The 24,600-nt window shown below is 34.6% G+C and overlaps 1 protein-coding gene across 19 annotated transcripts in view; it reads right to left on the minus strand.

The window, feature by feature from the left end:
* GULP1 (GULP PTB domain containing engulfment adaptor 1) overlaps positions 1–24,600 on the minus strand; it is a 254,972-nt gene that overhangs the window by 13,249 nt on the left and 217,123 nt on the right. For 12 of the 19 annotated variants that reach the window (XM_032406429.1, XM_032406438.1, XM_032406456.1 and 9 more), the window contains 4 exons: positions 13,919–14,035; positions 13,642–13,665; positions 13,145–13,237; positions 1,062–1,283 (listed from right to left, as the gene is read on the minus strand). In XM_032406429.1, coding sequence (XP_032262320.1) covers positions 1,062–1,283; positions 13,145–13,237; positions 13,642–13,665; positions 13,919–14,035 — 456 coding nt within the window. The remainder of the gene's footprint in view (positions 1–1,061; positions 1,284–13,144; positions 13,238–13,641; positions 13,666–13,918; positions 14,036–24,600) is intronic. The other 7 variants (XM_032406445.1, XM_032406465.1, XM_032406419.1 and 4 more) reach the window with 3 other exon arrangements.

The raw sequence follows: 24,600 nt of genomic DNA on the forward strand, positions 1-24,600 counted from the left end.
GATAGAGCCTGCTTCTCCCTCTCCCACTCCCCCTGCTTGTGTTCCTGCTCTAGCTGTCTCTCTGTCAAATAAATAAATAAAAATCTTTATTAAAAAAAAAAGAATGAAACAATCATCACTTTGTCATTCAGGGGGAAAAAAAACACACATACGTGCACACACAATCTAGAAAAGAAAGAGAATTCCCATTTTGGTGAGGAATAGTAAGAAAAAAACTTGCTTTTCCTCAAAGAACATGAACAGAGATTATTTCACGTGTTTCACAGTAAAATTAGACTTTTCAGAATACATTTATTTTTCTGATTCACTGATAATGAAAGTAATGGAAGAAAAATAAGGTTGATTGTATGTAAAGGGTGACAGAGTTACTATTCAGCTAATATGACTGTTGGTACATTTTTCATGCAGGAAAACTGGTGTCATCTCCTTCTCTTTAACAACATGCTCACTTTATCAGTCACAAATACTGTCCAAAGACTTTGAGGCAACTTTATCCCTCAGCTATTTCCTCCAATTCAGGAATAGTGTTTTCCTGATCAACCCATCCCTCTATCTGCCCTGGCTTCCCTCTCTCTCCTCTTTCTCAGGACATAAAGATACCCAAATCCTGACTGTTCTTGAAAACAAAACAAACCAACCAAAAATGTCTTAACTCCTCTAAACCTCTCATCTCTACTTTTTCCCTTAAGGCTAACTTTCTTGGAAGAGGTACTAACTCATATCAATTGAGACTTTGCTCTTTTTGTACCAAATGCCACTAAAACTGCTTTTACCAATATCACCGACAACCTAATTTCCCAGTTGCCATATCTGAGGGTCCTTTGAAGTGACCTGTCCTAATTTGCCTTTCTGTGGATTTGTACACCAGCACCACTCTCTACTTGAAATTCTGATATCAGGTAACCAAAGGAAGCAAAAATAGCACACAAAGCCGCCAGGTCCCATCACATTGATTCAAGACATACCTGATGTTTTTCATTATGATATAAATGGCACATTTTAGTAGAGTTTAAAAAAAATATGTGGGATAATGAAAAAGAATTTTCTGCTTAGCAAATTACATGAGGTCTTGGGATGCTGCTCTCACTGATTGGCTTGGGAAGGCCACATTTAGAAGGTGGTGGTATTAACAGTCCCAATGACAGTCTGGAATCAGGTGAGTTGACAGGAGTGACAGTAATGGAAGAAATATTTAGACAGGAAGAGGAATCATCACTACTACGCCAGAAAGATGAGCATCTCTGAAACCCATGTTGCTCATGATCAGACATTTTGTGCAGCAGCTGTAAAGGAATGACAGAGAAATACACTAAGGAGAAGAAAGAAGACATGGAGGAAAAAGGAAAAAAAGTATATATGAAAATTTATTTGTAAAGTGATATTTTGTGAAAAGAATAAGTAATTTCAAAATAACTTTACTAAAAATTTAAAAAAATCATTTGAGTGTATTTTCCTATTGCAACAGTCCTTAGATTCCAGAATGTTTAATTTGACCATTTTTCACTGAAATATTACATTTTTAGATATTTAAATAAAATGTTGCATCATTAGGACTTGCGAGGAAGACAATAAAGAGTAAAGCTTAATGATTTATTTCAATGAGAGCTTCTGGGTAATGACATGGGAAAAGGAATCATAATAGTAAGAAAAAAACAGTCATTGAAGTAGGAGTAAAGTCTAGTAAAAAGTAATGACTTTGTAGAATTTTCAAAAAGGGTTACAACAATCATTTTAGTTTTAATCCTCAAAACATTTTTTGAGATATTTGTATTAGTAATGTTATGTCCTTATTATAATAAAGATATGGGAATCAAGGCCCAGAGATTCTTTGTGATTTATTCCTCTATGAGGTAAGAAGCAGAGCCTAAATTTAAAATAATCTGACTCCAATCATCACGACCTTTCTGTAGGTTCTGAGTTCCAAATGCTAAGACTTCTCAGGGATGGGCAAAGGGGGTTGTCAAGCACCTCAAATAAATGAGATAATAAATGATTAGATAATCAGTAAACGGTACACTATACTGGGTCTGCATATCAGATTTTGGATGACTTGTATAAGTTATCTACATTACAGTATGGAAAGCTACTGTCAAGAGCTGAGCTGGTAGGAACTGAGCTGTCAGAGTAGTCAATTAAAACAAGCCAAAATGAAAGTAGTAATTCAGCCTTTATTCACTCACTGCTATGGTATAAGCAAGAGGCCAGAAAGAAGGTGCTGGCTTCATCAATGTCCCTTTTTCCCCCAGAAAATGGCACTGGTATAAGGTTAGAAGTATCAGTGCAGAAGCAAGCATTGTCTCTCTGCTGAGGGAGCCCTGAACTAAAGGTCCTGATGGGTTTTGTGTTGTGTTGTGTTTGTTTTGTTTTGAGGGGAGGGGACAAGCCAGGGGGAGGGAAAGGAGAAAGGGCTAGGAGCAGAAAAGTACTGAATACTGAATCAGAGTGGAGAAAGGAGTCTTCAAGGCCCTCCTAAGATGGCCTTGACAGAGGGATTTTAAAAAAGGCCATGGTTAAGGGCCTCCAGAAAGAAGGTCTCCAAATATAGGCACCAGGGCTAGGAATGCAGATATGCTATGCGGAAGAGCACAGCTGGCCTAGGGGTTGAGGGGCGGAGTCCTTGACTGCAACTCCTCCATACTGTGCACTGTACCTGGTGCGGGGAGGGCAGTTTCCCCCCGGGGGGCTTGCCAGGTGAAGCTTTTGTAATTGCCCATGATAGAGCCTGACAGGATTGGCCCTGGCGCGGGACTTCTCAACTACAGGTCACACTTCAGGGATTTTTTAGCACTAACAGGATTTTGAGGCAGCCAACACAAATTGGCTTTTGATAACCTCACAGTGAAAGGTAATAACCAAAATGATAGTTAGGAGAACCCACAAATTTGAAGGAAGTTTTTAAGCTGAGTCACCTCTTCGCACATTTCTCAAAGCTGAGGGGAAAATAAGGCAGGGTGAAGTGAGAGATTTAAGTTGAGGGAAGGGTTCAGTGTGGAAGCAAAATCCCTGATGGTCTGAGTTATATAATTTACCACTCTATTAACATGTATATACAGTTATATAATTACTGTTTCCCCTATTGCTCTCCATAGTGATCTATCTGCAGATATGTATACATGCATGCCTGTATACACATGATTTTAAATTCTATTTTATAGTCTACGCAGTTTACTGTATAATTTTGTGATTGGTGGCCACCTTTTACTTAATTTTAAGTGAGAACTGTAAGTTCCTTGTGCACAAAATTTTTCTAAACTTTATCTAAAAGAAGTATTTTCTAAAAGCTATATAACACATCAAAATACTAGACATATAATAAAATGTCAATGTATATTTATTGCCTAATTTATACTAGAGCAACTTTTAAACTTAAACTATAAATTGATAAGAATGTTTATAGTGAGTGAAACATGATTTTATGTGGAAGTTGTCCTTGGTATCATCTGGTTTATAACATAAATGAAAGTACTCTATATTATTATATGGCTTATATTAGCCCAAAAATCTTAACCAGATGCCTCAAAACACACTGAGGGCCAAAATAAGCTAACTTATAAGTGCTCTAGTATTTTATGATAGTGCTAATAGTATGCCTTCTACTTACTCTGAGAATGTATACTTAATACAGATGAAGAATGTATGTAATATGAAAATAATCAAGTTTTTAAATACTCCACTTAAGAGGTATTTTCACTTCCAAAATGGCAAAGCTTGGATATCTATAAATAGTTTCAGTATCTAAAGTTAAAGACTCTAACACTAACCACCCCAGGTTTCCTTTGGGTCATCAGTAATGTAGATTTGGTCAACTGGCATTTGTTGCTCGGGTCACACAGATCTTTTGATATATTGAAATCAGTTGCTTGCAGGTAATGTTAAGAGACTGCACATTAAAATCTGGAGCTTTTCTTGAGAAATTACGAAATCTAGAAAGTGGGCCCACAGACTTGCATGAAAATAACTGGTAGTAACTGTTGTGCCTTTTAAGTTGGGTATATGCTCTCCAATTCATCACCACCACCACACATCCATTGCATATTTATGTCACAGCCTGGGCTCTGCTGATGTCTGAGTTTGTGATTCCTAACTTAGAAATGATTCCAGTCAATGAATCATGGAACACTACATCAAAAACTAATGATGTAATGTATGGTGATTAACATAACAATAACATAATTTTTAAAAAAAAGAAATGATTCAAGTCAAGGAATTAATTATTACATCTGTTAAATATTTTGAGTGGTGTTTCTAAATTTAGGGGGTCAGGAGCTAGTCATTTTTTAAGCTGCCATTTTTAACTGGTTGAGGATATTTATTTTTTAAGAAATTAAATACATAGAAGAGCTTGGTATTTTTGTGTCTTCTGTCAGTATTTTGACAGATGGCTAAAAACCAAAATTTCTGGACTCTCCTACATTCATGGCACCACGGTTTAGTCCTTTATGCTCATAATTCCAAGTGCTCTGGTCTTTACGAAGGTGCACAAGACATGATCCCGTTCTAAGGGAACAAGGAGTTCTATGTTCAACCATTATATGTTAATTACGCAGACATTGTTAGGTTCTTAAGGCCTATTAATAATGAGTGCCCAGGGGCACCTGGGTGTCTTATTTGTTAAGCATCCGACTCTTAATTTCAGCTCAGGTCATGACCTCAGGGTTGTGAGATCGAGCCCCGCACCAGGCTCCATGCCGGGCCTGGAGCCTGCTTGGGATTCTCTCTCTCCCTCTGCCCCTCCTCTCTATCTCTCTCTTAAAAAAAAAAAAAAAAAAAAAAAAAAAAAAACAGGAAAAAAAAAAACAACGAATGCCCATATTTGAGATTCATTGTCATGGTTTTGTAGCTTGCTCTTTCAGGAAGTAGTGGCTTGGGACATTCAGGCCATGGTGAATATTTCAGCCTTAGTCTTTTCTAAATATGACAGCAATGATGAAGTGTTATAAAAGGGTTTGAATTCTCAGTAAATGTCAAATACACTCAAACAACAATAAACAAAGTGCATTAAACAGTTCTTTGGTAATATCTACAGAAATATTAGAATGATACCAATTTTATTTTATGCTGTTAATTGTTTTGGTAATATAAATATCCAAATACCCTTTTAAAATGTAAAACACACAACTTTAAGACTAAAATATGATTTATCATAATTATTTAAAAAACTCTACTTAGAATTAAATTTACAAAGTAAATTACTTAAATTATTTAAATTTATATTTGAAATATGATGTCTAACTTTTTCTAGTTGAAAAACTGGTAGATTACAAATAAAACTAGATGAGGAAATACAATGGTGATGCAAAACATTCTGGCAAATCTTTCTATGCTGCCATGCTGATTCACATTCTCAAAGCTCACTATCACGTTACATTTACGACATCACTTTTTAAGTAAGTTTTAAAAGTAATAACTTCCAGTTTAGAATTTATAGCATCATGAATGCATTTTTTCAGATTTCTAGATTCACAGTTTGGTTATATTGGTCTCTTACTTGTAAGACCTATTATCTTATTTGTTCTTCCAAGAATGCCACAAGTTAAATGGATAGGATTGTCTGCATATCCAAAGAGGAAAACTGCAACACGAAATTAAATGATTTGATCAGGTACTCATGGTCAGAATTGGAACAGAATATATTTTTCTTCCCATTAGACAGAGTTTACTTCTTCAGGATCGTCTTTTTTGCAAGTAACAATTATGAAAATGAAGCCGTGAACCGGTAATCATTTTTTGTGGGCACAAATGTTCTTGAATCAATGTCATGTTTAAAATTTATGCCTTTGTTTAAAGATTCACATTTGGCTTGTTGTGTAACTGAGAGTTTTCACAATCTGCTCTTGCCCATCTTGATTTCAGTAACAGTCGAGAAAACACTAGAGGAAGATAAATAGGCACTTTTGTTTACCCACAATGAAATACACATTTTAGGTTATAATTGTCCTATCAAGTCTAATCAGCGGCCACACAGTTGATTATGTAAAGGTAGAATTTTATCCAGTAACAAACACTTGGTTTAATTGAAAGGGAGACATTTATTTTACTCAGCAATAGAAAGTCCAGTACTTCTAAGGACTACAATTTTACTCATTTAACTTCCTGGCAATAGTCTGATTTGGTTAAAAGCATCTAGAGCCAGAAAAGTAAAATGTAAGCATCCAGACACAAGAATCAAGAGGAACAATCTGATTTAACTTGCTATGCCCACATCTTATAATGGAACAATCTTCTGGGGGCATTCATGAGGCTAGGAGGGCAGAATAAACCCCCCCCTTTTTTTTTCTGATATAAATACAGGCAGCACTGCCATGTGAATGTAATAAATGGAACTCAGATTGTTCCTAGATAATTAGTACCAAATGGTGGAAACCCAACCTCTAATCTATTGCCAAACCACTAGAACACAGCAAAAAGCAAACAGCACAGTCAAGTAACGGAAATTTCTCAGTGTATCTAAATGACGGTATAAAATAAGGACCCAATTTCTAAAACCAATGAAAAGATTTCCACAATTTCAGTGTGATACAGAGGTATATAATATGGGTGCTATCAAAGGCTATTTCATTTGCCTTAGAAAAGGAATCTATGATTGAACAACAGAGTGGTATTTAGGACATGTAAGCATTCTGTTTGTTAAGAATAAATTAAAAAATAGTATGTCAATTATCCATGAGAAAATTAAAAATAGGTGTGGTCCTTCACTCATCATGCATATGAGGAATTGGTTTTAAGTCAAAACAGGTTTAGATATATATTGAACATATACATTGGTTTGTAGTTAGAAATGTCTTTTAATTTTAATACTGAGCAAAAAATAAGTCTCTATTTTGTTTTCCTTAGCTAGAACTAAACTACTCTAGAACTTCACACTGGGCAAATTTATACTGGGTGTATTAACTAAAACAATAAACAACAGTCCAAATGGTGACAGAAAAAGAGCAAACTTTCTTCATTCAAGTACTATAATCATGAGCCCAGACCTCCTCCTTCAATTCCAGATTTGCATATCCAACCACCTAATAAGCATCTCTAGGTGGCTGTCCAGTAGGCAGAACTAACATGAGCAAAAGTGAAATATTAAATCTTTGTCATGCACCTTCACCAAGTCATGTCTATTTTGAAAAATGGCATCACCAACCCGATGCTCAGGATAAAACCCTAAGGGACAATTCTGACCCCTCGTTTATTCTACAGCCCCAACCAATCCATCAGTAAATCCTGCAAGCTCTACTTCCAAAATGTATCGTTAGGGACGCCTGGGTGGCTCGGTCAGTTAAGCATCTGACTTTGGCTTGGGCCATGATCTCAGGGGCTTGGGATGGAGCCCCACAACTAGCTCTGTGCTCAGCTGGGAGTCTGCTTCTTCCTCTCCCTCTGCCTCTCCCCCATTTGTGCTTGCTCTCTCTCTCTCCCAATGTTTAAAAAAAAATGTATCAAGTTATATGCAACCGTCTGAAATGACAGAATTCCAGACCAATTTACTCTTCTATCTTTCCTAAGCTACTGAAATAGTCTCCTAGACAGTTTTTGGGACCTCATTTTGGCCTCTTTATAGACCGTGGGGCATACATCAGTCAGATGATCCCCAAATCCCCTGTTTAAAACCTACGAGTAACTTCTCAGTGCAATTAAAAAAGAAAAAAAAATAACCAAAAAAAACCTCTACAGGTCCCTATAAAATCTAGCCCCTCTCTCTCCAGTGTCATCTCCAACTTTTTTTGGCTCTTGGTCACTATGCTCTAGGCACAAAGGTCTTATCAACTGTTTCCAGCCCTTTGCATTGACCAACTGTAGGTCTCAATTCAAATGCTACCTTCGCAGAAAGAGCTTCCCTGATCACTGTCTCTAAGAGTCCCCACCAATTCTCTCCTATTCTGCTGTATGTTATTTTGTTCATAGCATATATCAGACCTGAATTTTTAAATTTATTTATTCATTTACCTATGGGATGATTACCCATCTCCCTCTCTGTTTCCCACAACAGCTGAAATTCATAGACTGCTAAAACCCAACAGCCTAGAATATCATATGACCATATTTGATATTCAATAAATATTTCACAAGCTGCCGTAACAGATCACAACTGTATCTAATGTGTGGAGTTGGAAAATGTGAGAAAATAAAAATCAAAGTGATATGCACTGTAATACATAAGACATGTCACTAAGATACTATTTCAAAAAAGGAGTGATGACTTGGTAGGACTGGGAAAAATAAAAACAAAACTACAATTTACACAGTGAAACCTTGAAAGGACATTTTAGAATTGCTATAGAATTTCATTAAAAGTTTGAACCAAAATTACTTAGTTTGCATTCTCAAAACAATTCAGAATGACCAATTCACAATGATGTATATAACACATATGTGGATGGCCGGCCACCATCTAAGAAATAGCAACCTTTCCAGAGGGTGCCTTTGGGGAGTGCAGAGAAATGGATCTATGTTCTCACCCACATGGTGAGTCCTTAAAGTATCAAAGGTTCTCAGTCCGGAACATTCTACTCAACAGGGCCTCACATTTTTCATTTATGACTTAATATAGAATAAAAGATCAACATCTCAGAAGTTGAAATTTCTTATGAGGAGATCTGATTTCTCTGAACCATTGTTCTGTGTTACAGAAATTCAACTATAACTTTGGACCTCTTGCTAGTAAAAATAGCTTGCGATCTTTTAATTATCTAATCAAAAATGTTTCTTATTTTTCTGATGCTTCCCATATTTGACTTTATCTGCTATTTCATCACACAACTGATAAGAACAGCATCCAAACCAGCGATTTGAATTATTTTCATTTTCTACATTACTTTTAATTTCACAATCCCTCCATAATTCCATTCCTACTTTTGTTCTCTTCTCTCCCTCTTTCCAAAGAAACTACTTGAAAGCTAGGATCGGAGATAAATCTTTTCTTTTACTTTGACTAACACTTGCTTGATGTGGATTATATTGTGTTCCACTAGCAAATACTGATATTTCAGGAAACTGTTGTTTTATATGCCTATTTTTATGAACCAAATTATAGTGTTAAATCATTTATAGAGAACCATTTCTGAATTAGACTGTTTTATATGGCAGAAGAGTTACTTCTGTGTGTCTTCAGAAAATTTGGTTCCCAAAAGGATCAAGACCCATCTTGGGCTGGTCATTGGAGAAGAGTCATCTGTCTTGGGGCTTCCTCTCACCATAACACACTGAAAGCTTGGGGAGAACCTGATGCCAAATTAATTTTTCATACCAAACCCACCTATATTGCAATTCTGATGTGCATAATGGGATTCATAATTCACTTCAGCACTTCTTCAATTCATGCATTAATTGTTGCCTCTAATCCCTTAAACAAACCGCTGAGAACTTTAGCAATTTTGGAGCATTCTATCCTTCAGTCCTCTGAGAGCAAAGGAAACGAACAAAGAAAGAAAAGCTATGGAGTCTCATTTCGAGAATTACAAGCCCAACAGGCGTTTACTGTGCATTAACTTTGCTACACATGGTGGCACTCTGTGAGGCACTTTGTGTCCTGGTTCTGTCCTATTAAACTGGTGGTCAAATTTCATAAGAAAGTTCTAACTTAACAGAAATTTGCTTTACTATAGACCCACTGCAAGCTATTAAACAAGTTACCTATACTTTAAATTTATATTTTAATTATTTACAATTTTCTTTGTTTTCAAAATTCAATTTTAATAGTTTGAATCATTAAAAAATCTTCAACAGAGTGGATATTTATAAGCATGGCAATATTTCATACTAAATAACTGTAGATAATTTGATTCAGTTCATTTTTAATATCAGAAAATTGGGAGATAATTTTAAGAAATGTGAAATAAATATAGCACTTAGTGTTATATTAATTTATTCCACAGCTACATAACTAAAATCGAAAATGAAAGGCAAAAGTATTTGTTCACGATCTCTTCAAAAACTTTTTAAAACATCAGATATCTTTTAGCAACTTAAAAATGTTGAGTCTCCTTCCTTTAAAAATAAAATAATTTCTATTTTTTATCTTAAAGAAGATGTACATCCTCCAGTATATGAGCAATTTCAAAAATCATATAAGCCTTTAGAAACTGAAAAATTATAAGACAAGTAATTTTTGAAGTTAAAACAAAGAAATAATACTAAGATACTACTATGACAAAAGAATATAATTGCAAACTTATAATCTGAGTTATTTGCATAATGATCAATGAAGCAATAAATTTTCTACACATATGTATTAGGTTCAAAAAAGTGGTTTAAAGAAAATGATTTCTCTTTTTTTAATTAAGCCTTTTAGTTATAATCTCTGAAGCATTCTATTGAGACACATTCAGTACTGAGATGAACACAATGCTTATAATAAGTATTAAATGACAACTTCTGGAGAGCTAATCCTTTTTAATACTGCCTATTTGAATAATTTTATTGTTTTTTATATAACAGACTCTACCAGTGAGACCTGCTGAATAATGAACATACAGACTGCCTGTGCTTCATTTACATGCCAACTGTCATGCTCACTGGAACTAAGGCAAGTGTCATCTCTTCATTCCTCCTGATCCTTGCCATTTCTGAAGCTGACTTGGTGACCATTCCAGATCACCAATGCACATGCATAACCCCCAACCTGACCCACCTTCTTCTTAGTTGCCCCAGTGCTAGTCCAGGGCAATGCCTGCTTTCAGGGGATAAAAGAGGGGAGGGCTGTTTCATCATTCATCAACATGCCCCAGAACTTCTTGCTCCTCCCAAATCTACCTTGCTCCTCAACACGGTATCTTAGTTCTTCATCTAGAGACAGAGCTTTGGGTTTACATCCAAAATGGTAATGGGTCTTTACTAAAGTAAAGCTGTTATTTACGTACAAGGAATTACAGAAACAACACTTTATTAAGACTGCTTGAGGGGCGCGTGGGTGGCTCAGTTGGTTAAGCGACTGCCTTCGGCTCAGGTCATGATCCTGGAGTCCTGGGATCAAGTCCCGCATTGGGCTCCCTGCTCAGCAGGGAGTCTGCTTCTCCCTCTGACCCTCCCCCCTCTCATGCTCTCTCTATCTCATTCTCTCTCAAATTAATAAATAAAATCTAAAAAAAAAAAAGGACTGCTTGAAAATGTAATTGCCCTTCATTTATGTTTATACTCCTAGTTTGTTTCACAGGATGGCTTATGGTAAGACTTTCAAAAAGACCAAGAAGGGTGTTACTTCATTTTGGGACCAAAGTTTAAAGATGAGTTTGAGGGATGCCTGGGTGGCTCAGTCGGTTAAAGGTCTGCCTTCGGCTCAGGTCATGATCCCAGGGTCCTGGGATCGAGTCCCGCATTGGGCTCTTTGCTCCGCGGGGAGCCTGCTTCTTCTGCCTGTCGCTCCCCCTGCTTGTGCTCTCTCTCTCTGACAAATAAATAAATAAAATCTTAAAAAAAAAAAAAAAAAGGAGTTTGAGCTGATGCCCTGCTCTTTGGGACTAGGGAGGAAAGAAAAATAAATACCATGATCTTGATGAGAAGCAAACAGTGATGGTAGTGAAGAGAAAAAAACAAAAAACAAAACAGGAAGGATATTTTAATAAAGCCAGCCTCACTATGCATAACAAAGGTACATGGGAACATACGAACCTCACTCACAACCTCTCTTATCTTGGCCATATCAGCCCCAATATCATACACTACTTGCCAAGCAATGGAAATGCCAACCTGCTTCAGTGAGAAAGACGGGAAACTCTGAGTTTAAAATAAAGTTTTTTGACCCATTTCCAGGGCACAACAAATTTGAAACCCTAAATGCAATTTCTTATAGGAGCATTATTATGGTTATGAACTGCTGAAATATTCTAGAACTAGATAGCCATATACATACATATATATATATATGACCTAAGCCAATCCACCCTTGGAGTACTGACTTTCATTATAGATATTGGACTGTTAACAAGACTGACTTTGGTTTCTTACATTGCATAGCAAGCAATCTATCTATATCTATCTATCTATCTATCTATCTATCTATCTATCTATCTATCTATTTATCTATCTATCTAATCTATCTATCTACCTATCATCTATCTATCCATCTATCTCTCTCTCTCTCTCTATATATATATATAATTTTCATTGAGTTAGCCTAGAGATTGAACCAACATGGACTTGTAAATAAAAATTAGAAACAAAACTTCTTTTTAAAAGTTTGCAAATGCCGGGGCGCCTGGGTGGCTCAGTTGTTAAGTGTCTGCCTTTGGCTCAGGTCATGATCTCAGAGTCCTGGGATCGAGTCCCACATCGGGCTCCCTGCTCAGCGGGAAGCCTGCTTCTCCCTCTCCAACTCCCCCTGCTTGTGTTCCTGCTCTCGCTGTCTCTGTCTCTGTCAAATAAATAAATAAAATCTTAAAAAAATAATAAATAAATAAATAAAAGTTTGCAAATGCCATTATCATGTTTCAGTTTTATTAAATATTTTTAAAATGAAAAATAAAATATATACTTTACTGGAGAATATCAGTAGCACAGATGATTTAAGAAAAAAAAGTTTTCTGAATATATTTTGCAAGAAGAAATATTGTCTTAAATTCCATCTTCCTCCTCCAAAAGATTCCCTTAGCCAAAATCATGAAAGAATGGCATCATATATGGTATTGGGAAAAGGATTTCAAATCTATGATAAACCAAAAGTAAATAATTTAACTATAAATATCTGAGAGTTGTCTGCAGAAACTACCACTCATTTTGGTGTCTGAAATTCAATTGTGTCACTCCCAGTGGAAACCCTTGCTATGTAATGTAAGAAACCAAAGTCAGTCTTGTTAACAGTCCATTTTCTATAATGAAGGTCAGTAGTCCAGGGGTGGATTGGCTTAGGTCATTAAATCTAACCTCAGTAAATAATAATCAGTAAGAGTGAAAGAAAGAATATGTCACAAAGAGGAAAAGAACATACTGAGGGATGGTTTATTCTGCAAAACACGAGGGAAAAGAGCAACATGGAAAAACAACTCTTGTCTGTGCTATCTACGTAATTTTAATTTTTTAATTAGCATCTTTCTCCTCTACCCATGTTTTAAATTACTGATCCCAGAGTATTATAAACATCACAGAGCTGATGATCCAGAGATTCTCTATCACCAGGAAGTCTTGTTTTTAAGGAAAACATGCACATAGTCTATATACTTACTGGAGATGTTGATACTTGGGTTATTCTTAACTGGCTTTCCAAATCTTGTACTTTGTTTTTAAGTTCCATATTTTCAGTTTCTAAGTCTTGAATCTAAAAAGCAATGATTATTGAATAACCTTCAGAAATTTATTCTTGGAAAATATTGGCCATCATATTGGCTACATTAATGAATAGGATTTTATATTATTTAAAATTTTAATGTACTCTTGTGCACAGGGGAGAAAATTATTTGATAAAGGTTGGGGATTATCAGGAAATTCTAGATCATTGGAAAGACCTTTTATTAGATTTAAAATATGTTTTTACATGTGTGCAAATTCCATGTTTCTAACACCTCATCTCTGTGTTTTCTGGTTGCACTGTGCAGTCTGTTACCCATAATCTTGGAGTATGACCGCAAGACAGTGAAACTTGCTTATGATGACTTTGAAGACAGTGGAGAAAGGGTGTAATTTAATTACAAAGGAATCTGATCTGCATGGGAAACCACTTACCCAGCATCTGCTGCTTCTGCTGCTCTGATCCCCATGAGAAGCATCAGGAAGTGAAGCAAAGTCACATGAGAACACTAAGTTCTTGTGGGAATTCAATATAAAATGGTTAAAAACTGTGCAGGGGATCAGGAATGAAAAATTATAGGAACACAGTGAAAGCAGTTCCAATCAGTGTGGGGGAAATTTAATGGCAGGCCTTCTAAATTTGTTTGAGGATATGCAAGTTTCCCTGTACTTACATCACATAAACGTGAAACAAAAAGTTTAGTTTACTCACTCTTTTCTGTAATCCTGCAATCTGTTTCCTTGTTTCAACATCTTTTCCTCCAGATTCTAGAAATTTCCTGTATGCCAGGTCAAATGCTTGGCCAATTGTTAAAGTTATTTCTTCAGCCTTTGTAAAAACCAAAGATTTGATATGTCAGACTGTTCTTTGAATCAAGAAAAACATTCACCATTCACATGAGGTACTTCAAAGGGGAAATGGCTGCAGGTAGAGATGTGGTCAATGAATCAAGTTGTCTATGCTAACATAATAATTCAATGCCTATCCATGCACAAAATTAAAAAAAACAAAAGCTTTGGTAATTAAATGAGTAGCTATTGAAGTTGGAAGCAAGAGTTCTATCCACCTTCTCATCTATTTCATCATAGCACTTTTTCCTAGTTTGTTTTCCTTCTTTCCTCAAATATTTGGGGCCTATTAAATGAAAGCACATTGCCAACTGCAGTTCTCTTGTTGCTCTACTACTTATTTCCTCTTCCTAATGAGGAGGGCTGGTTAAACCAGGCAGGTAACTCGAATGAGGCTGACTGGGTGGTGTGGAAAACTTGAGGTATGCCCTCTCAAAGTGGAATAATCAGTTCCAGTTAATTGTTGGCTTGTGGAAATGAACAATTCCAACCCAGAGTTGTCAGATTTTAAATATGGGAGATGAGGTCAGAAATCTGAATTTTTATATGAAAACTCCCAATTGTAAGTGATAGTAAACCATATTACTGTAAAACACAGTGCCTATTGAACAAAATATATCCTTTATCTGAATTTGGCCTCAAAAACAATGCTACAAATGTCCTAAGTCTACCAGTTCATTCCTTCCTCATTCATATCTTGACTGGGATCAGTGTCTTGCACAATGTAAACACTAAATAAAAATTTATTTTATTAACATTTTATTAAAGATTAGTAAAGGCATTAATTGATTTAATCCATCAGAAATATGTCATATTTATTATAAGATTTCCAGATGACATAAAAACTGGTGGTAATATTAAATCTTGAAAATGCCATGCCTTAATTTACTGCAAATCCTAAAGCTTTGTGATATGCTATGAAAAATCTAAATTGCAAATATGCTTTATTAATAACAGATTTTTTTTAATGTTTCAAGCTTTTATTTAAATTCTAGTTAATTAACATAGAGTGTAATATTGGTTTCAGGAATGGAATTTAGTGATTCATCACTTACATACAACACCCAGTGCTCATCACAACAAGTGCCTTCCTTAATCCCCATCACCCATCTAGCTCAACCCTCCCCTCCAGCAACCAATCTAGTTAAGAGTCTCTTTTATGAATAACACGGATTTAATTAAGACATTGTCATTTTTGTAGTTCACTATTTGTTTAAAAAAGGCTTTTAGCATAAAAAAATTATAGTTTAACCCAGTTAACTAAAAAATACAAAATATATTCCTAAAATTATATATAAGTACTATCTGTCTCACAAAAAAGAGGAAAAAAGAAGCTACATTAAGGAAATATTACAGAAATGAAAATGCCAGATACCAAACTATGTGTGCTCAATGATTCCAACTAATGAAAAAGTACACATATAAAAAAATTAGTTGCATTGGTTGTTGTGATCACATATAATATTAAAACATAGTAAATGTGGTTATAATAGATTGTGGGACTATCATTTTTTAAATCTCTAACTTCAAAACTTAAGGTAATGTGTTAGTATTTGTTTTACAATAATAAAGACATATTTGTAAATTATGGTTGTTTTTTCTACCTTCTTTTTTATGGGTTCAGTGTGTGCTCCTCCTAAGACAGTATGTTACCCTAAAATACTCAAGGTGTACATTACAGAGAATTGTTTCAATGGTAGCAAGTTTGATTTATCATTAATAACGTTTGACTTCATTATAATTGTTTACAGTAATAACTTTTAAAAATCATATTCTCTTTATGATAAGACATATCTTTCGTGATTAAGACATCTTTTTATTAAAACAGCATTTAACTCCCCAGAAAATATTCTGCATACATTACCTCACTTGATTCTCATAATTAATCTATGAGAATAATCCCACAATACAAATGCAGCTTCAACTCTGTGAGATCTCAATTTGTGAGTGGAGAAACTGGATTCAAATCCAAAATATCTGACTCTACAAGCCCTCACACATTTTTATAAACAATAAAACATGCAGATTATATTTGCACAATCAGATGTGCTTTGATAAATGTATATACCTATATAAGCACCATTATCATTAAAGATATAGGATATTTCTATCATCCTAGAAAGTTCTCCCATGCCTACTTACAGTCAAATCACATATCTCATGGCTAACCATTGCTAGAATTCCATCACCATAAATCAGTTTTGTCTGTCCTTGTATCCATAAAAATGAACCATATAGTATATATATATTCTTTTCTGTCTGGCTTCTTTTGGAGATTCTCAGATGTTGTATGTATCATTTGTTTTATTGCTGATTAGTGTCCCATCTAATGAATATACCAGATTGATTTATCTATTTGCCTATTAAGGAACACTTGCATTGTTTTCAATTCTTGGTTATAAATAAAACTGTTACATCCTTCTAAAATCTTTTTGTGGACATCTGTTTTCAAAAATCTGGATAAATATCTTCAATGGAAATGCTAAATCAGAGAATAGCTCTATTTTAACATTACAAGAAACTGCCAAACTGTTTTGCAAAATAATTGTCCCCTTTTACATTCCCACCAGCAGTAAGAGAGTTCTAGTTGCTCTTCATTCTCACCAATATCATATATTGACAGTCTTTTTAACTGGTCACCCTAACTGAATGAGTGATGCTATATCTCAATGTGTTTTTAACTTGAATGTCCCTGTTGAATAATTACATTAGCTCAGTTCCATGAATGACTAAGATGAATTCCCCCCATCCAATCATTTAATGAAATATAAAGAGCAAGAATATTTGTTAAATTCAAAAAAATTTATTTCAAAAAATTATTACAAGGCAAACATGAAATACAACAAGAATATATAATAAAGAGCTTACAAATAAAGCTTGTGAAAAGACTGGGTGTAATGATTCCTTCTAGTAATAATAATTTATGATTCTTTTGACACATGAACCCTTTTTTACAATTAGTTAACAAGTAAGAGAGAGGTTTTAAACTTTGCCTTATCTATATGTCACTTCACATAAATAAAGGAAAATATGCTGGTGGGGTGAAGCTTTCATCGCTTATTGGGGCTACTATTTAAATTTTATCAAGTGTAGAGGCTCCTGGGTGGTGCAGTCAGTTAAGCAGCAGATCCTTGATTTTGGCTTGGGTCATGATCTCAGGGTCATGAGATCAAGCCCTGCATCAGGCTCCATGCTCTGCACAGAGTCCGCTTGAGAATCTCTCTCCCTCTGCCCTTCCTCACTTGTGCTCACACACTCTCTCTCTCTCAAATAAATAAATCTTAAAAAATATATATATCAAGTGTAACATCCAGTGAATAAAGTATATTATATTAACATTTGGAAAAAAAAAAATTGAAAAAATGATGGCTAAGGAGTTGATAGTGATTGTATATTCACCTTATATTAAATAAACGAGATCAGTCACATCATAATGAGTATCTATATTCTAATTTTATTTTATTTTATTTTACTTATTTTATTTTTTTTAAAGATTTTATTTATTTATTTGACAGAGAGAGACACAGCGAGAGAGGGAACACAAGCAGGGGGAGTGGGAGAGGGAGAAGCAGGCTTCCCGCGGAGCAGGGAGCCCGATGTGGGGCTCGATCCCAGGACCCTGGGATCATGACCTGAGCCGAAGGCAGACGCTTAACGACTGAGCCACCCAGGTGCCCCCTAATTTTATTTTTTAAACTTAATGAGATGACTACGGTAGTTGTATAAATATTAAATCTTAACACATGATACTAATAAAGTGAGTTCTAATTTTGTAGCATACTAGGGTAGGGTTTCATCTAAATTTCAAACAAGCTCTTAGAAATTCACAGAAGTACTGAATATATAAAATACAAGGAATAAAGAGAATGAAGTAAGAGCAGAGGGACTCTGGAGAGGTCACAGTCATGGGAGTAATATAACATGGAAGATGGAAGAATGTGGAATGGGAATCTAGGGTCTCACACTGGACTTCTGATTCTATTGCTACCTAGCTTTCTGACTCTGAGAAAGGCACTAAATCTCTCTGGCCTAGATTTACTTAAAATAAGATGAAAACAAAATATAGCCATAGTTTTATTTTCCAGGTATTTTTTAGATTGATATGCAGTTATAAGAAATAATACAGAGAGATCATGGGTACCCTTCATCCACTTCCCCCAATGGTAATATATTACAAAAACTATTGTACAAACCACACCAACTAATACTGATATTAATATAATCAAGATACAGAATAATTCCATTACCACAAAACTGCCTCATCTTGCTGTTTTATAGCCACATACTCTTCGTCTCCCCTTACCATGTCCTTAACTCTTGAAAAACACTAATCTGTTCTCCATTTCTTTAATCTTGTCATTTCAAGATTATAAAAACGGAGTCATACAGTATGTAAGCTTTTGGGATTGACTTTTTTCATTCCATAATTATCTGGAGAGTTACCAAGGTTGTTTCATGTATTAATAGTTCATTCTTTTTTCTTTCTGAGTAGTATTCCATGTTTTGGATATACCAGAATCTGTTAACCATTCACCCATTATCTGAGATATTTGTAGTTTGGGGTTATTATGAATAAGCTGCTATAAACATTCTATGTAGGTTTTTGTATGAACACAAGTTTTTATTTCTCTGGGATAAATGCCCAAATGAGTCATATGATAATTGCATGTTTAGTGTTTTATGAAACTGCCAAACGGTTTACCCCAGCGTTTGTACCATTTTATATCCCAACAGCTATGTACAAGTGCACCACTTTTCCATATCCTTGCCAGCATCTGGTATTGCCACTTTTTAAAATTTATTTTTTATTTATTTATTTTAAAGATTTTTATTTATTTAGTTGAGACAGAGAGAGCACAAGGGCAGGGGAAGAGCAGAGGGAGAAGCAGACACCCTGCTGAGCAGGGTGCCCAATGCGGGGCTCGATCCCAGCACCCTGGGATCATGACCTGAGCCTAAGGCAGATGCTTAACCGACTGAGCCACCCAGGCGCCTCTATTGCCACCTTTTTTTATTGTAGGTTTTCTGAGAGTTGTACAGTGATACCTCATTTTAATTTGCATTTCCCTAATGGATACCAATGTTAACATCTTTTCATGTGCTATTTGCCATCTGACTATCCTCTTCCATGAAATGATCCTTTGTATCTTTTGCCCACTTTCCAATTTGATATTTTATGCTGTCGAGTTTTGAAAGCTCTTTGTCTGGTATGTTTGCAAATATTTTCTCTCAGTTCTGGGTAGTCTTCTTATCTCCTTCATAAGGACTTTCACAGAAAAAAATGTTTATTTTTGATAAAGCTCAATTTGCCATGTTTTCCATTTACGGATCCTGTTTTGTGTGTCAAGTCTAAGAACTCTGCCTATCCCTACACCCTGAATATTCTGTCTCTCTCTCTAAATGTTTTATAGTTGTGCATTTTACATTTAAGTCCATGATGCATTTTCAATGAATTTTTGTATAATGTGTGAGATTTAAGTCAATGTGCATTTTATTTGTCCACAGAGATCTAATTTCATAAGCACCATTTATTGAAAAGGGCATCTTTTGCATTTTGCATGTGTTGCACTGCATTTGTACCTTTGTCAAAAATCAGTGGGGTATGTTTGTGAGTTGATTTCTGTGTTCTCCATTCTGTTCCATTAATCTATTTATCCCTTCACCAAAACTATAGTCTCAATTACCGTAAGTATGTAATAAGTCTTGAAATAGGGTAAACCTTTTTCTTTTTTTTTTTTTCAAAATTGTTTTAACAATTCTCATTCCTTTGTCTTTTTATATAAATTTTAGAATCCTCTTGTCTGTATCTACAAAAAAATCTTGCTATGATTTTGACAGGAATTGTATTAAACCTGTACATTAATTTGGAGAGAATTGACATATTTACTAGATGAGTCTTCCAATCCATGAAAATGGCATATCTCTCCATTTATCTGCATCTATTCTTATTTCTTTCATCAGCAATTTGTAATTTTCAGCATACAAGTCCTATACAAGTTTTACATCTTAGGTTACATTTACACCTATGTATTTTGTTTTAAGTAATTGTAAATTTTTGTATCTATGTGTTCATTGCTAGCATACAGCAATACAATTGATTTCTGTAGGTTTATTATGTATTCTGTCACCTTGCTGAACTCATTTATTAGATCCCAAGTATTTTTTTGTAGAATCCTTTGAATTTTCTGCATAGACAATCATGATATCTGCAAATAAGTAATATTTCTTCCTTTACAATCTGTATGCTTTTGATTTTCTTATATTACCTTATTGCCTTTAGAACTTCCAGGACTGTGTTTAGTAAGAGTGGTTAGAGTAGAAATCCTTGCCTAGTTCTCGATCTTAGAAGGAAAGCATTCAGCTTTTTCCCCATTAAGTAAAATTTTACCTGTAGTTTTAAATGTTCTTTATCAAATTGAAAAAGTTTCTTTATATTCCCATTTTTCTGAGAGTTTCTAGCCCTGAATGGGTGTTGATTTTTTTCAAATATTTTTTAAGCACCGACTAATATGATCATATGTTTTTTCTTCTATAGCCAGTTAATACGGTTGATTACATGGTTGGATTTTTGAATGTTGAACAAGATATGTATCTCTGGAGCAAATTCCACTTGGTCTTGGTGTATAATTCCTTTATATGTTGCAGAATTATATTTGCTAATAATTTGTTAGAAATTTTTACATCTATATTCCTGGGGGATATAGCTTGGTCTGTACTTTTGTTTTTCACTGTCTGTCTGGTTTGGTATTAGGGAAACACTAGTTTCATAAAATGAATTGAGGGGTGCTCTCACCTCTTCTGTTTTTTGGAATAGGTTGTGTAGAATAATGTTAATTCTTACTTAAGCATTTTATAGATTCTTCCAGTGAAACCATCTAGACATCAAGAGTTCTCTTTTAATAAGCTTTAAATTATAAATTCAACTTCCTTTTTAGTTACAGGGATATTCAAATTATATATTTAATATTGGGTGATTCATGGTAGTATTTCTCTCAAGAAATTGATTCAATTCATCTATATTGTCAATTTTTTTTTTTTTTAAATGTATACAGTTATCTATAGTAGCCTCTTATTCTTTTGCTATCTGCAGGGTCTGCAGTGAAATCTCCTGTTTCATTCCTGACGTTGGCAACTTGTGTCTTTTTTTTACCTTATCAATTTCACTAAAGTTTTGATATCTTATGATCTTTCAAAAAACCTGCTGTTTCATTAGTTTTCTCCATTGTTTTTGTTTTCAATGTTGTTAATTTCTCCTTTGTCATTTTTATTTTCTTAGTTTATTTTGATGTTTTGTTTTCTAGGTACTTGAGGTAGGAGCTTAGATCATTGATTTGAGACTCCTTTTCTTTAATGTGTTAATTGTCTTAAATTTTTCTCTCAGCACTGTTTTAGCTGCATCACTCAAATGTTGATAACGTTCTATTTCATTTACATACAGTTCACTATATTTTAATAGTTGCCTTTGAGAAATCCTCTCTCTGACACATGGAATACTTGTAAGTTTCAGCTCTAATTTTTGAAGAATTTGTTATTAATTTTTAAATTGATTTTTTTCTTGTTTCAATTCTAAAAATGTTTGAGATTTATTTTATAGCCCAGGATATGGTTTATTTTGTACATGTTCCTTTGGCACTGAAAGACCATATATATGCATTCTGCTGCTGTTGAGTGGATATCCCTATAGCTATTAATCAGATCCTATTGGCTGATGATGTAATTGAGTAACTGAGTAATTCCTTATTCTTGATCATTTCCTGTTTAGTTTCTCAATCAATTTTGGTAAGAGTGGTGGTGGTGAAGTGTTCAACTATAATTGTGTATTGTCTATCTTGTGTTTCCTTTCAGTTCTATCAGTTTTTACTTCACTTACTTTATAGCTTTATTGTTTGGATATACATGTTTAGATGGCTTTCTTGGTGGTATGACTCTTTTTTTCTTTATATAATGCCCTTCTCTGTCCCTCATAATTTTATTTTGAAGTCTACCTGATATTACTATACTTTTCCTTTATTTAAGTAATGTTTGCATGATATATATTTTTCTATTCTTTTCTTTTCAATCTTCCTGTATCATCCATAACACTACATTTGCAAGAAGTTTCTTGTAGAAAATATATGTCTGGATTAGGTTTTTTAATCCACTCTGACCACCTCTTTTATTTAGACCATTTACATTTAATGTGATTTTTGATAGCTTGCTATTTAAATTTTTCTTTTCTGTCACCTCCTTTCTTTCTCTATTTTCTTTTCACTGTATTGATGTGAATTTTTGAAATATTTTTATAATAAAATTTTGATTTACTTGTAGCACTTTAAGTGTATCTCACTGTATAGCTATTTAAATGATTGCTCTAGGATGTATATATTTATATAACTTATCACAGTCTAATAGTGTTGTCCTTTTTCTAGTTCAAGTGAGAGAAAAGTTTTACATCCCTTCAACTGTCCTGTTAATAATTGCCTTACATATTTCCTATATATACATTTAGAATCACATCAGAAAGTATTTTTTGCCCTTTTTTTTTTTTTTTTTTTTTTTAACAAATACTCCCCTGCCCTCTGGTAACTATCAGTTAGTTCTCTATAGTTAAGTGTCTGTTTTTGGTTTGCCTCTCTCTCTCTCTTTTTCCCCTTTGTTCATTTATTTTGTTTCTTAAATTCCACATATGAGTGAATTCATATGGCATTTGTCTCTTTTTCTCTGACTTATTTCACTTAGCATAATATTCTGTAGCTCCATCCATGTCACTGCAAATGGCAAGATTTCATTCTTTTTTATGGCTGAGTAATATTCTCTCTCACACACACACACACACACACACACACACACACACACACACACTTCTTCTTTATCCAGTCATCAGTCAATGGACACTTGGGCTGTTTCCATAATTTGGCTATTATAAATAATGCTGCTATAAACATCAGGGTGCAAGTACCCCTTTGAATTAGCATTTTTGTATTCTTTGGGTAAATAACTGTGCAATTGTTGGATCATAGGATAGTTTTATTTTTAATTTTTTGAGGAACCTCCATACTGTTTTCCACAGTGGCTGCATCCGGTTGCATTCCCACCAACAGTGCAGGAAGGTTCCCCTTTCTCTACAACCTTGCCAACACCTGTTCTTTCTTGTGTTGTTGATTTTAGCCATTCTGACAAGTGTGAGGTGATATCTCATTGTAGTTTTGATTTGTATCTCCCTCATTCATCCCTGGTGAAAAGATGCTGAGCATTTCTTCATGTGTCTATTGGCCATCTGGATGTCTTCTTTGGAAAAATGTCTATTCATGTTTTCTGCCCATGTTTTAATTGGATTATTCATTTTTTGGATGTTGAGTTTTATAAGTTCTTTATATATTTTGGATCAGATATGTCATTTGCAAACGTTTTCTCCCATTCTGTAGGTTGCCTTTTAGTTTTGTTGTTTCTTTTGCTGTGAAGAGCTTTTTTGTTTTGATGAAGTCCCAATAGTTTATTTTTGCTTTTGTTTCCCTTGTCTCAGGAGACATATCTAGAAAGAAGTTGGTATAGCTAAAGTCAAAGAGGTTACCACCTGTGTTCTCCTCTAGAATTTTGATGGTTTCCTCTCTCACATTTAGGTCTTTCACCCATTTTGAATTTATATTGTGGTATAAGAAAATGATTCAATTTCATTCTTTTGCATGCTGCTGTCCAGTTTTCCTATTCCATTTGAAGAGTTTGTCTTTTTCCCATTGGATATTCTTTCCTGCTTTGTCAAAGATTAATTGACCATATAATTGTCAGCTTGTTTCTAGGTTTTCTATTCTGTTCCACTAACCTATGTGTCTATTTTTGTGCCAGTTCCATACTGTTATGATCACTACAGCTTTGTAATATAACTTTAAGTCAGAATTGTGATGCCTCCAGTTTTGCTTTTCTTTTTCAAGGTTGCTTTGGCTATTCAGGGTCTTTTGTGGTTCTATACACATTTTAAGACTGTTGGAAAATTCTAGTTCTGTGAAAAACGCTGTTGGTATTTTCTATTTTAAATAACAATTTAGAGAGTAAAGATTTACCCATATGTTTGCTTACCCTGTTCTTTTTTCCTTCCTCATGTTCCAAGGTTCCTTCTTTTATTGTTTCTTTTCTATTTAGAGAACTTCCTTTAGCCATTCATTTAGGGTAGGTCTGGTAGAATCAAATTACCTTAGTTTCCCCACATCTGATAATTTTTCAATTTCTCCTTAATTACTGAAGTATATGTTTTTTCTGGCTATAGGATTCTGGACAGTTCTCCCCCCCATCCTGGCCACAAACACTCAAAATATATTGTGCTACTTCCTCTTGCCTTCATGGTTTCTAATGAGAAATACACTGTCTTTCAAATTGATTTTCTGCTCTAGGACTTGTTTATGTCCTGTGTCTTCAAGATTTTTCTTTGTCTTTCGTTTTCAGAAGTTTAACTATGATGTATCTTGGTGTGGAACTGTTTGGGTTTATCCTGTTTGGAGTTTACTCGATTTCTTGAATCTATAGGTTTATGCCTTTTGTCAAAATTGGCAAGTTTGCAACTATTATTTCTTC

The sequence above is a fragment of the Phoca vitulina genome, unplaced genomic scaffold (genome assembly GCF_004348235.1).
Source record: "Phoca vitulina isolate PV1807 unplaced genomic scaffold, GSC_HSeal_1.0 scaffold1, whole genome shotgun sequence".
Classification (NCBI taxonomy): domain Eukaryota; kingdom Metazoa; phylum Chordata; class Mammalia; order Carnivora; family Phocidae; genus Phoca; species Phoca vitulina.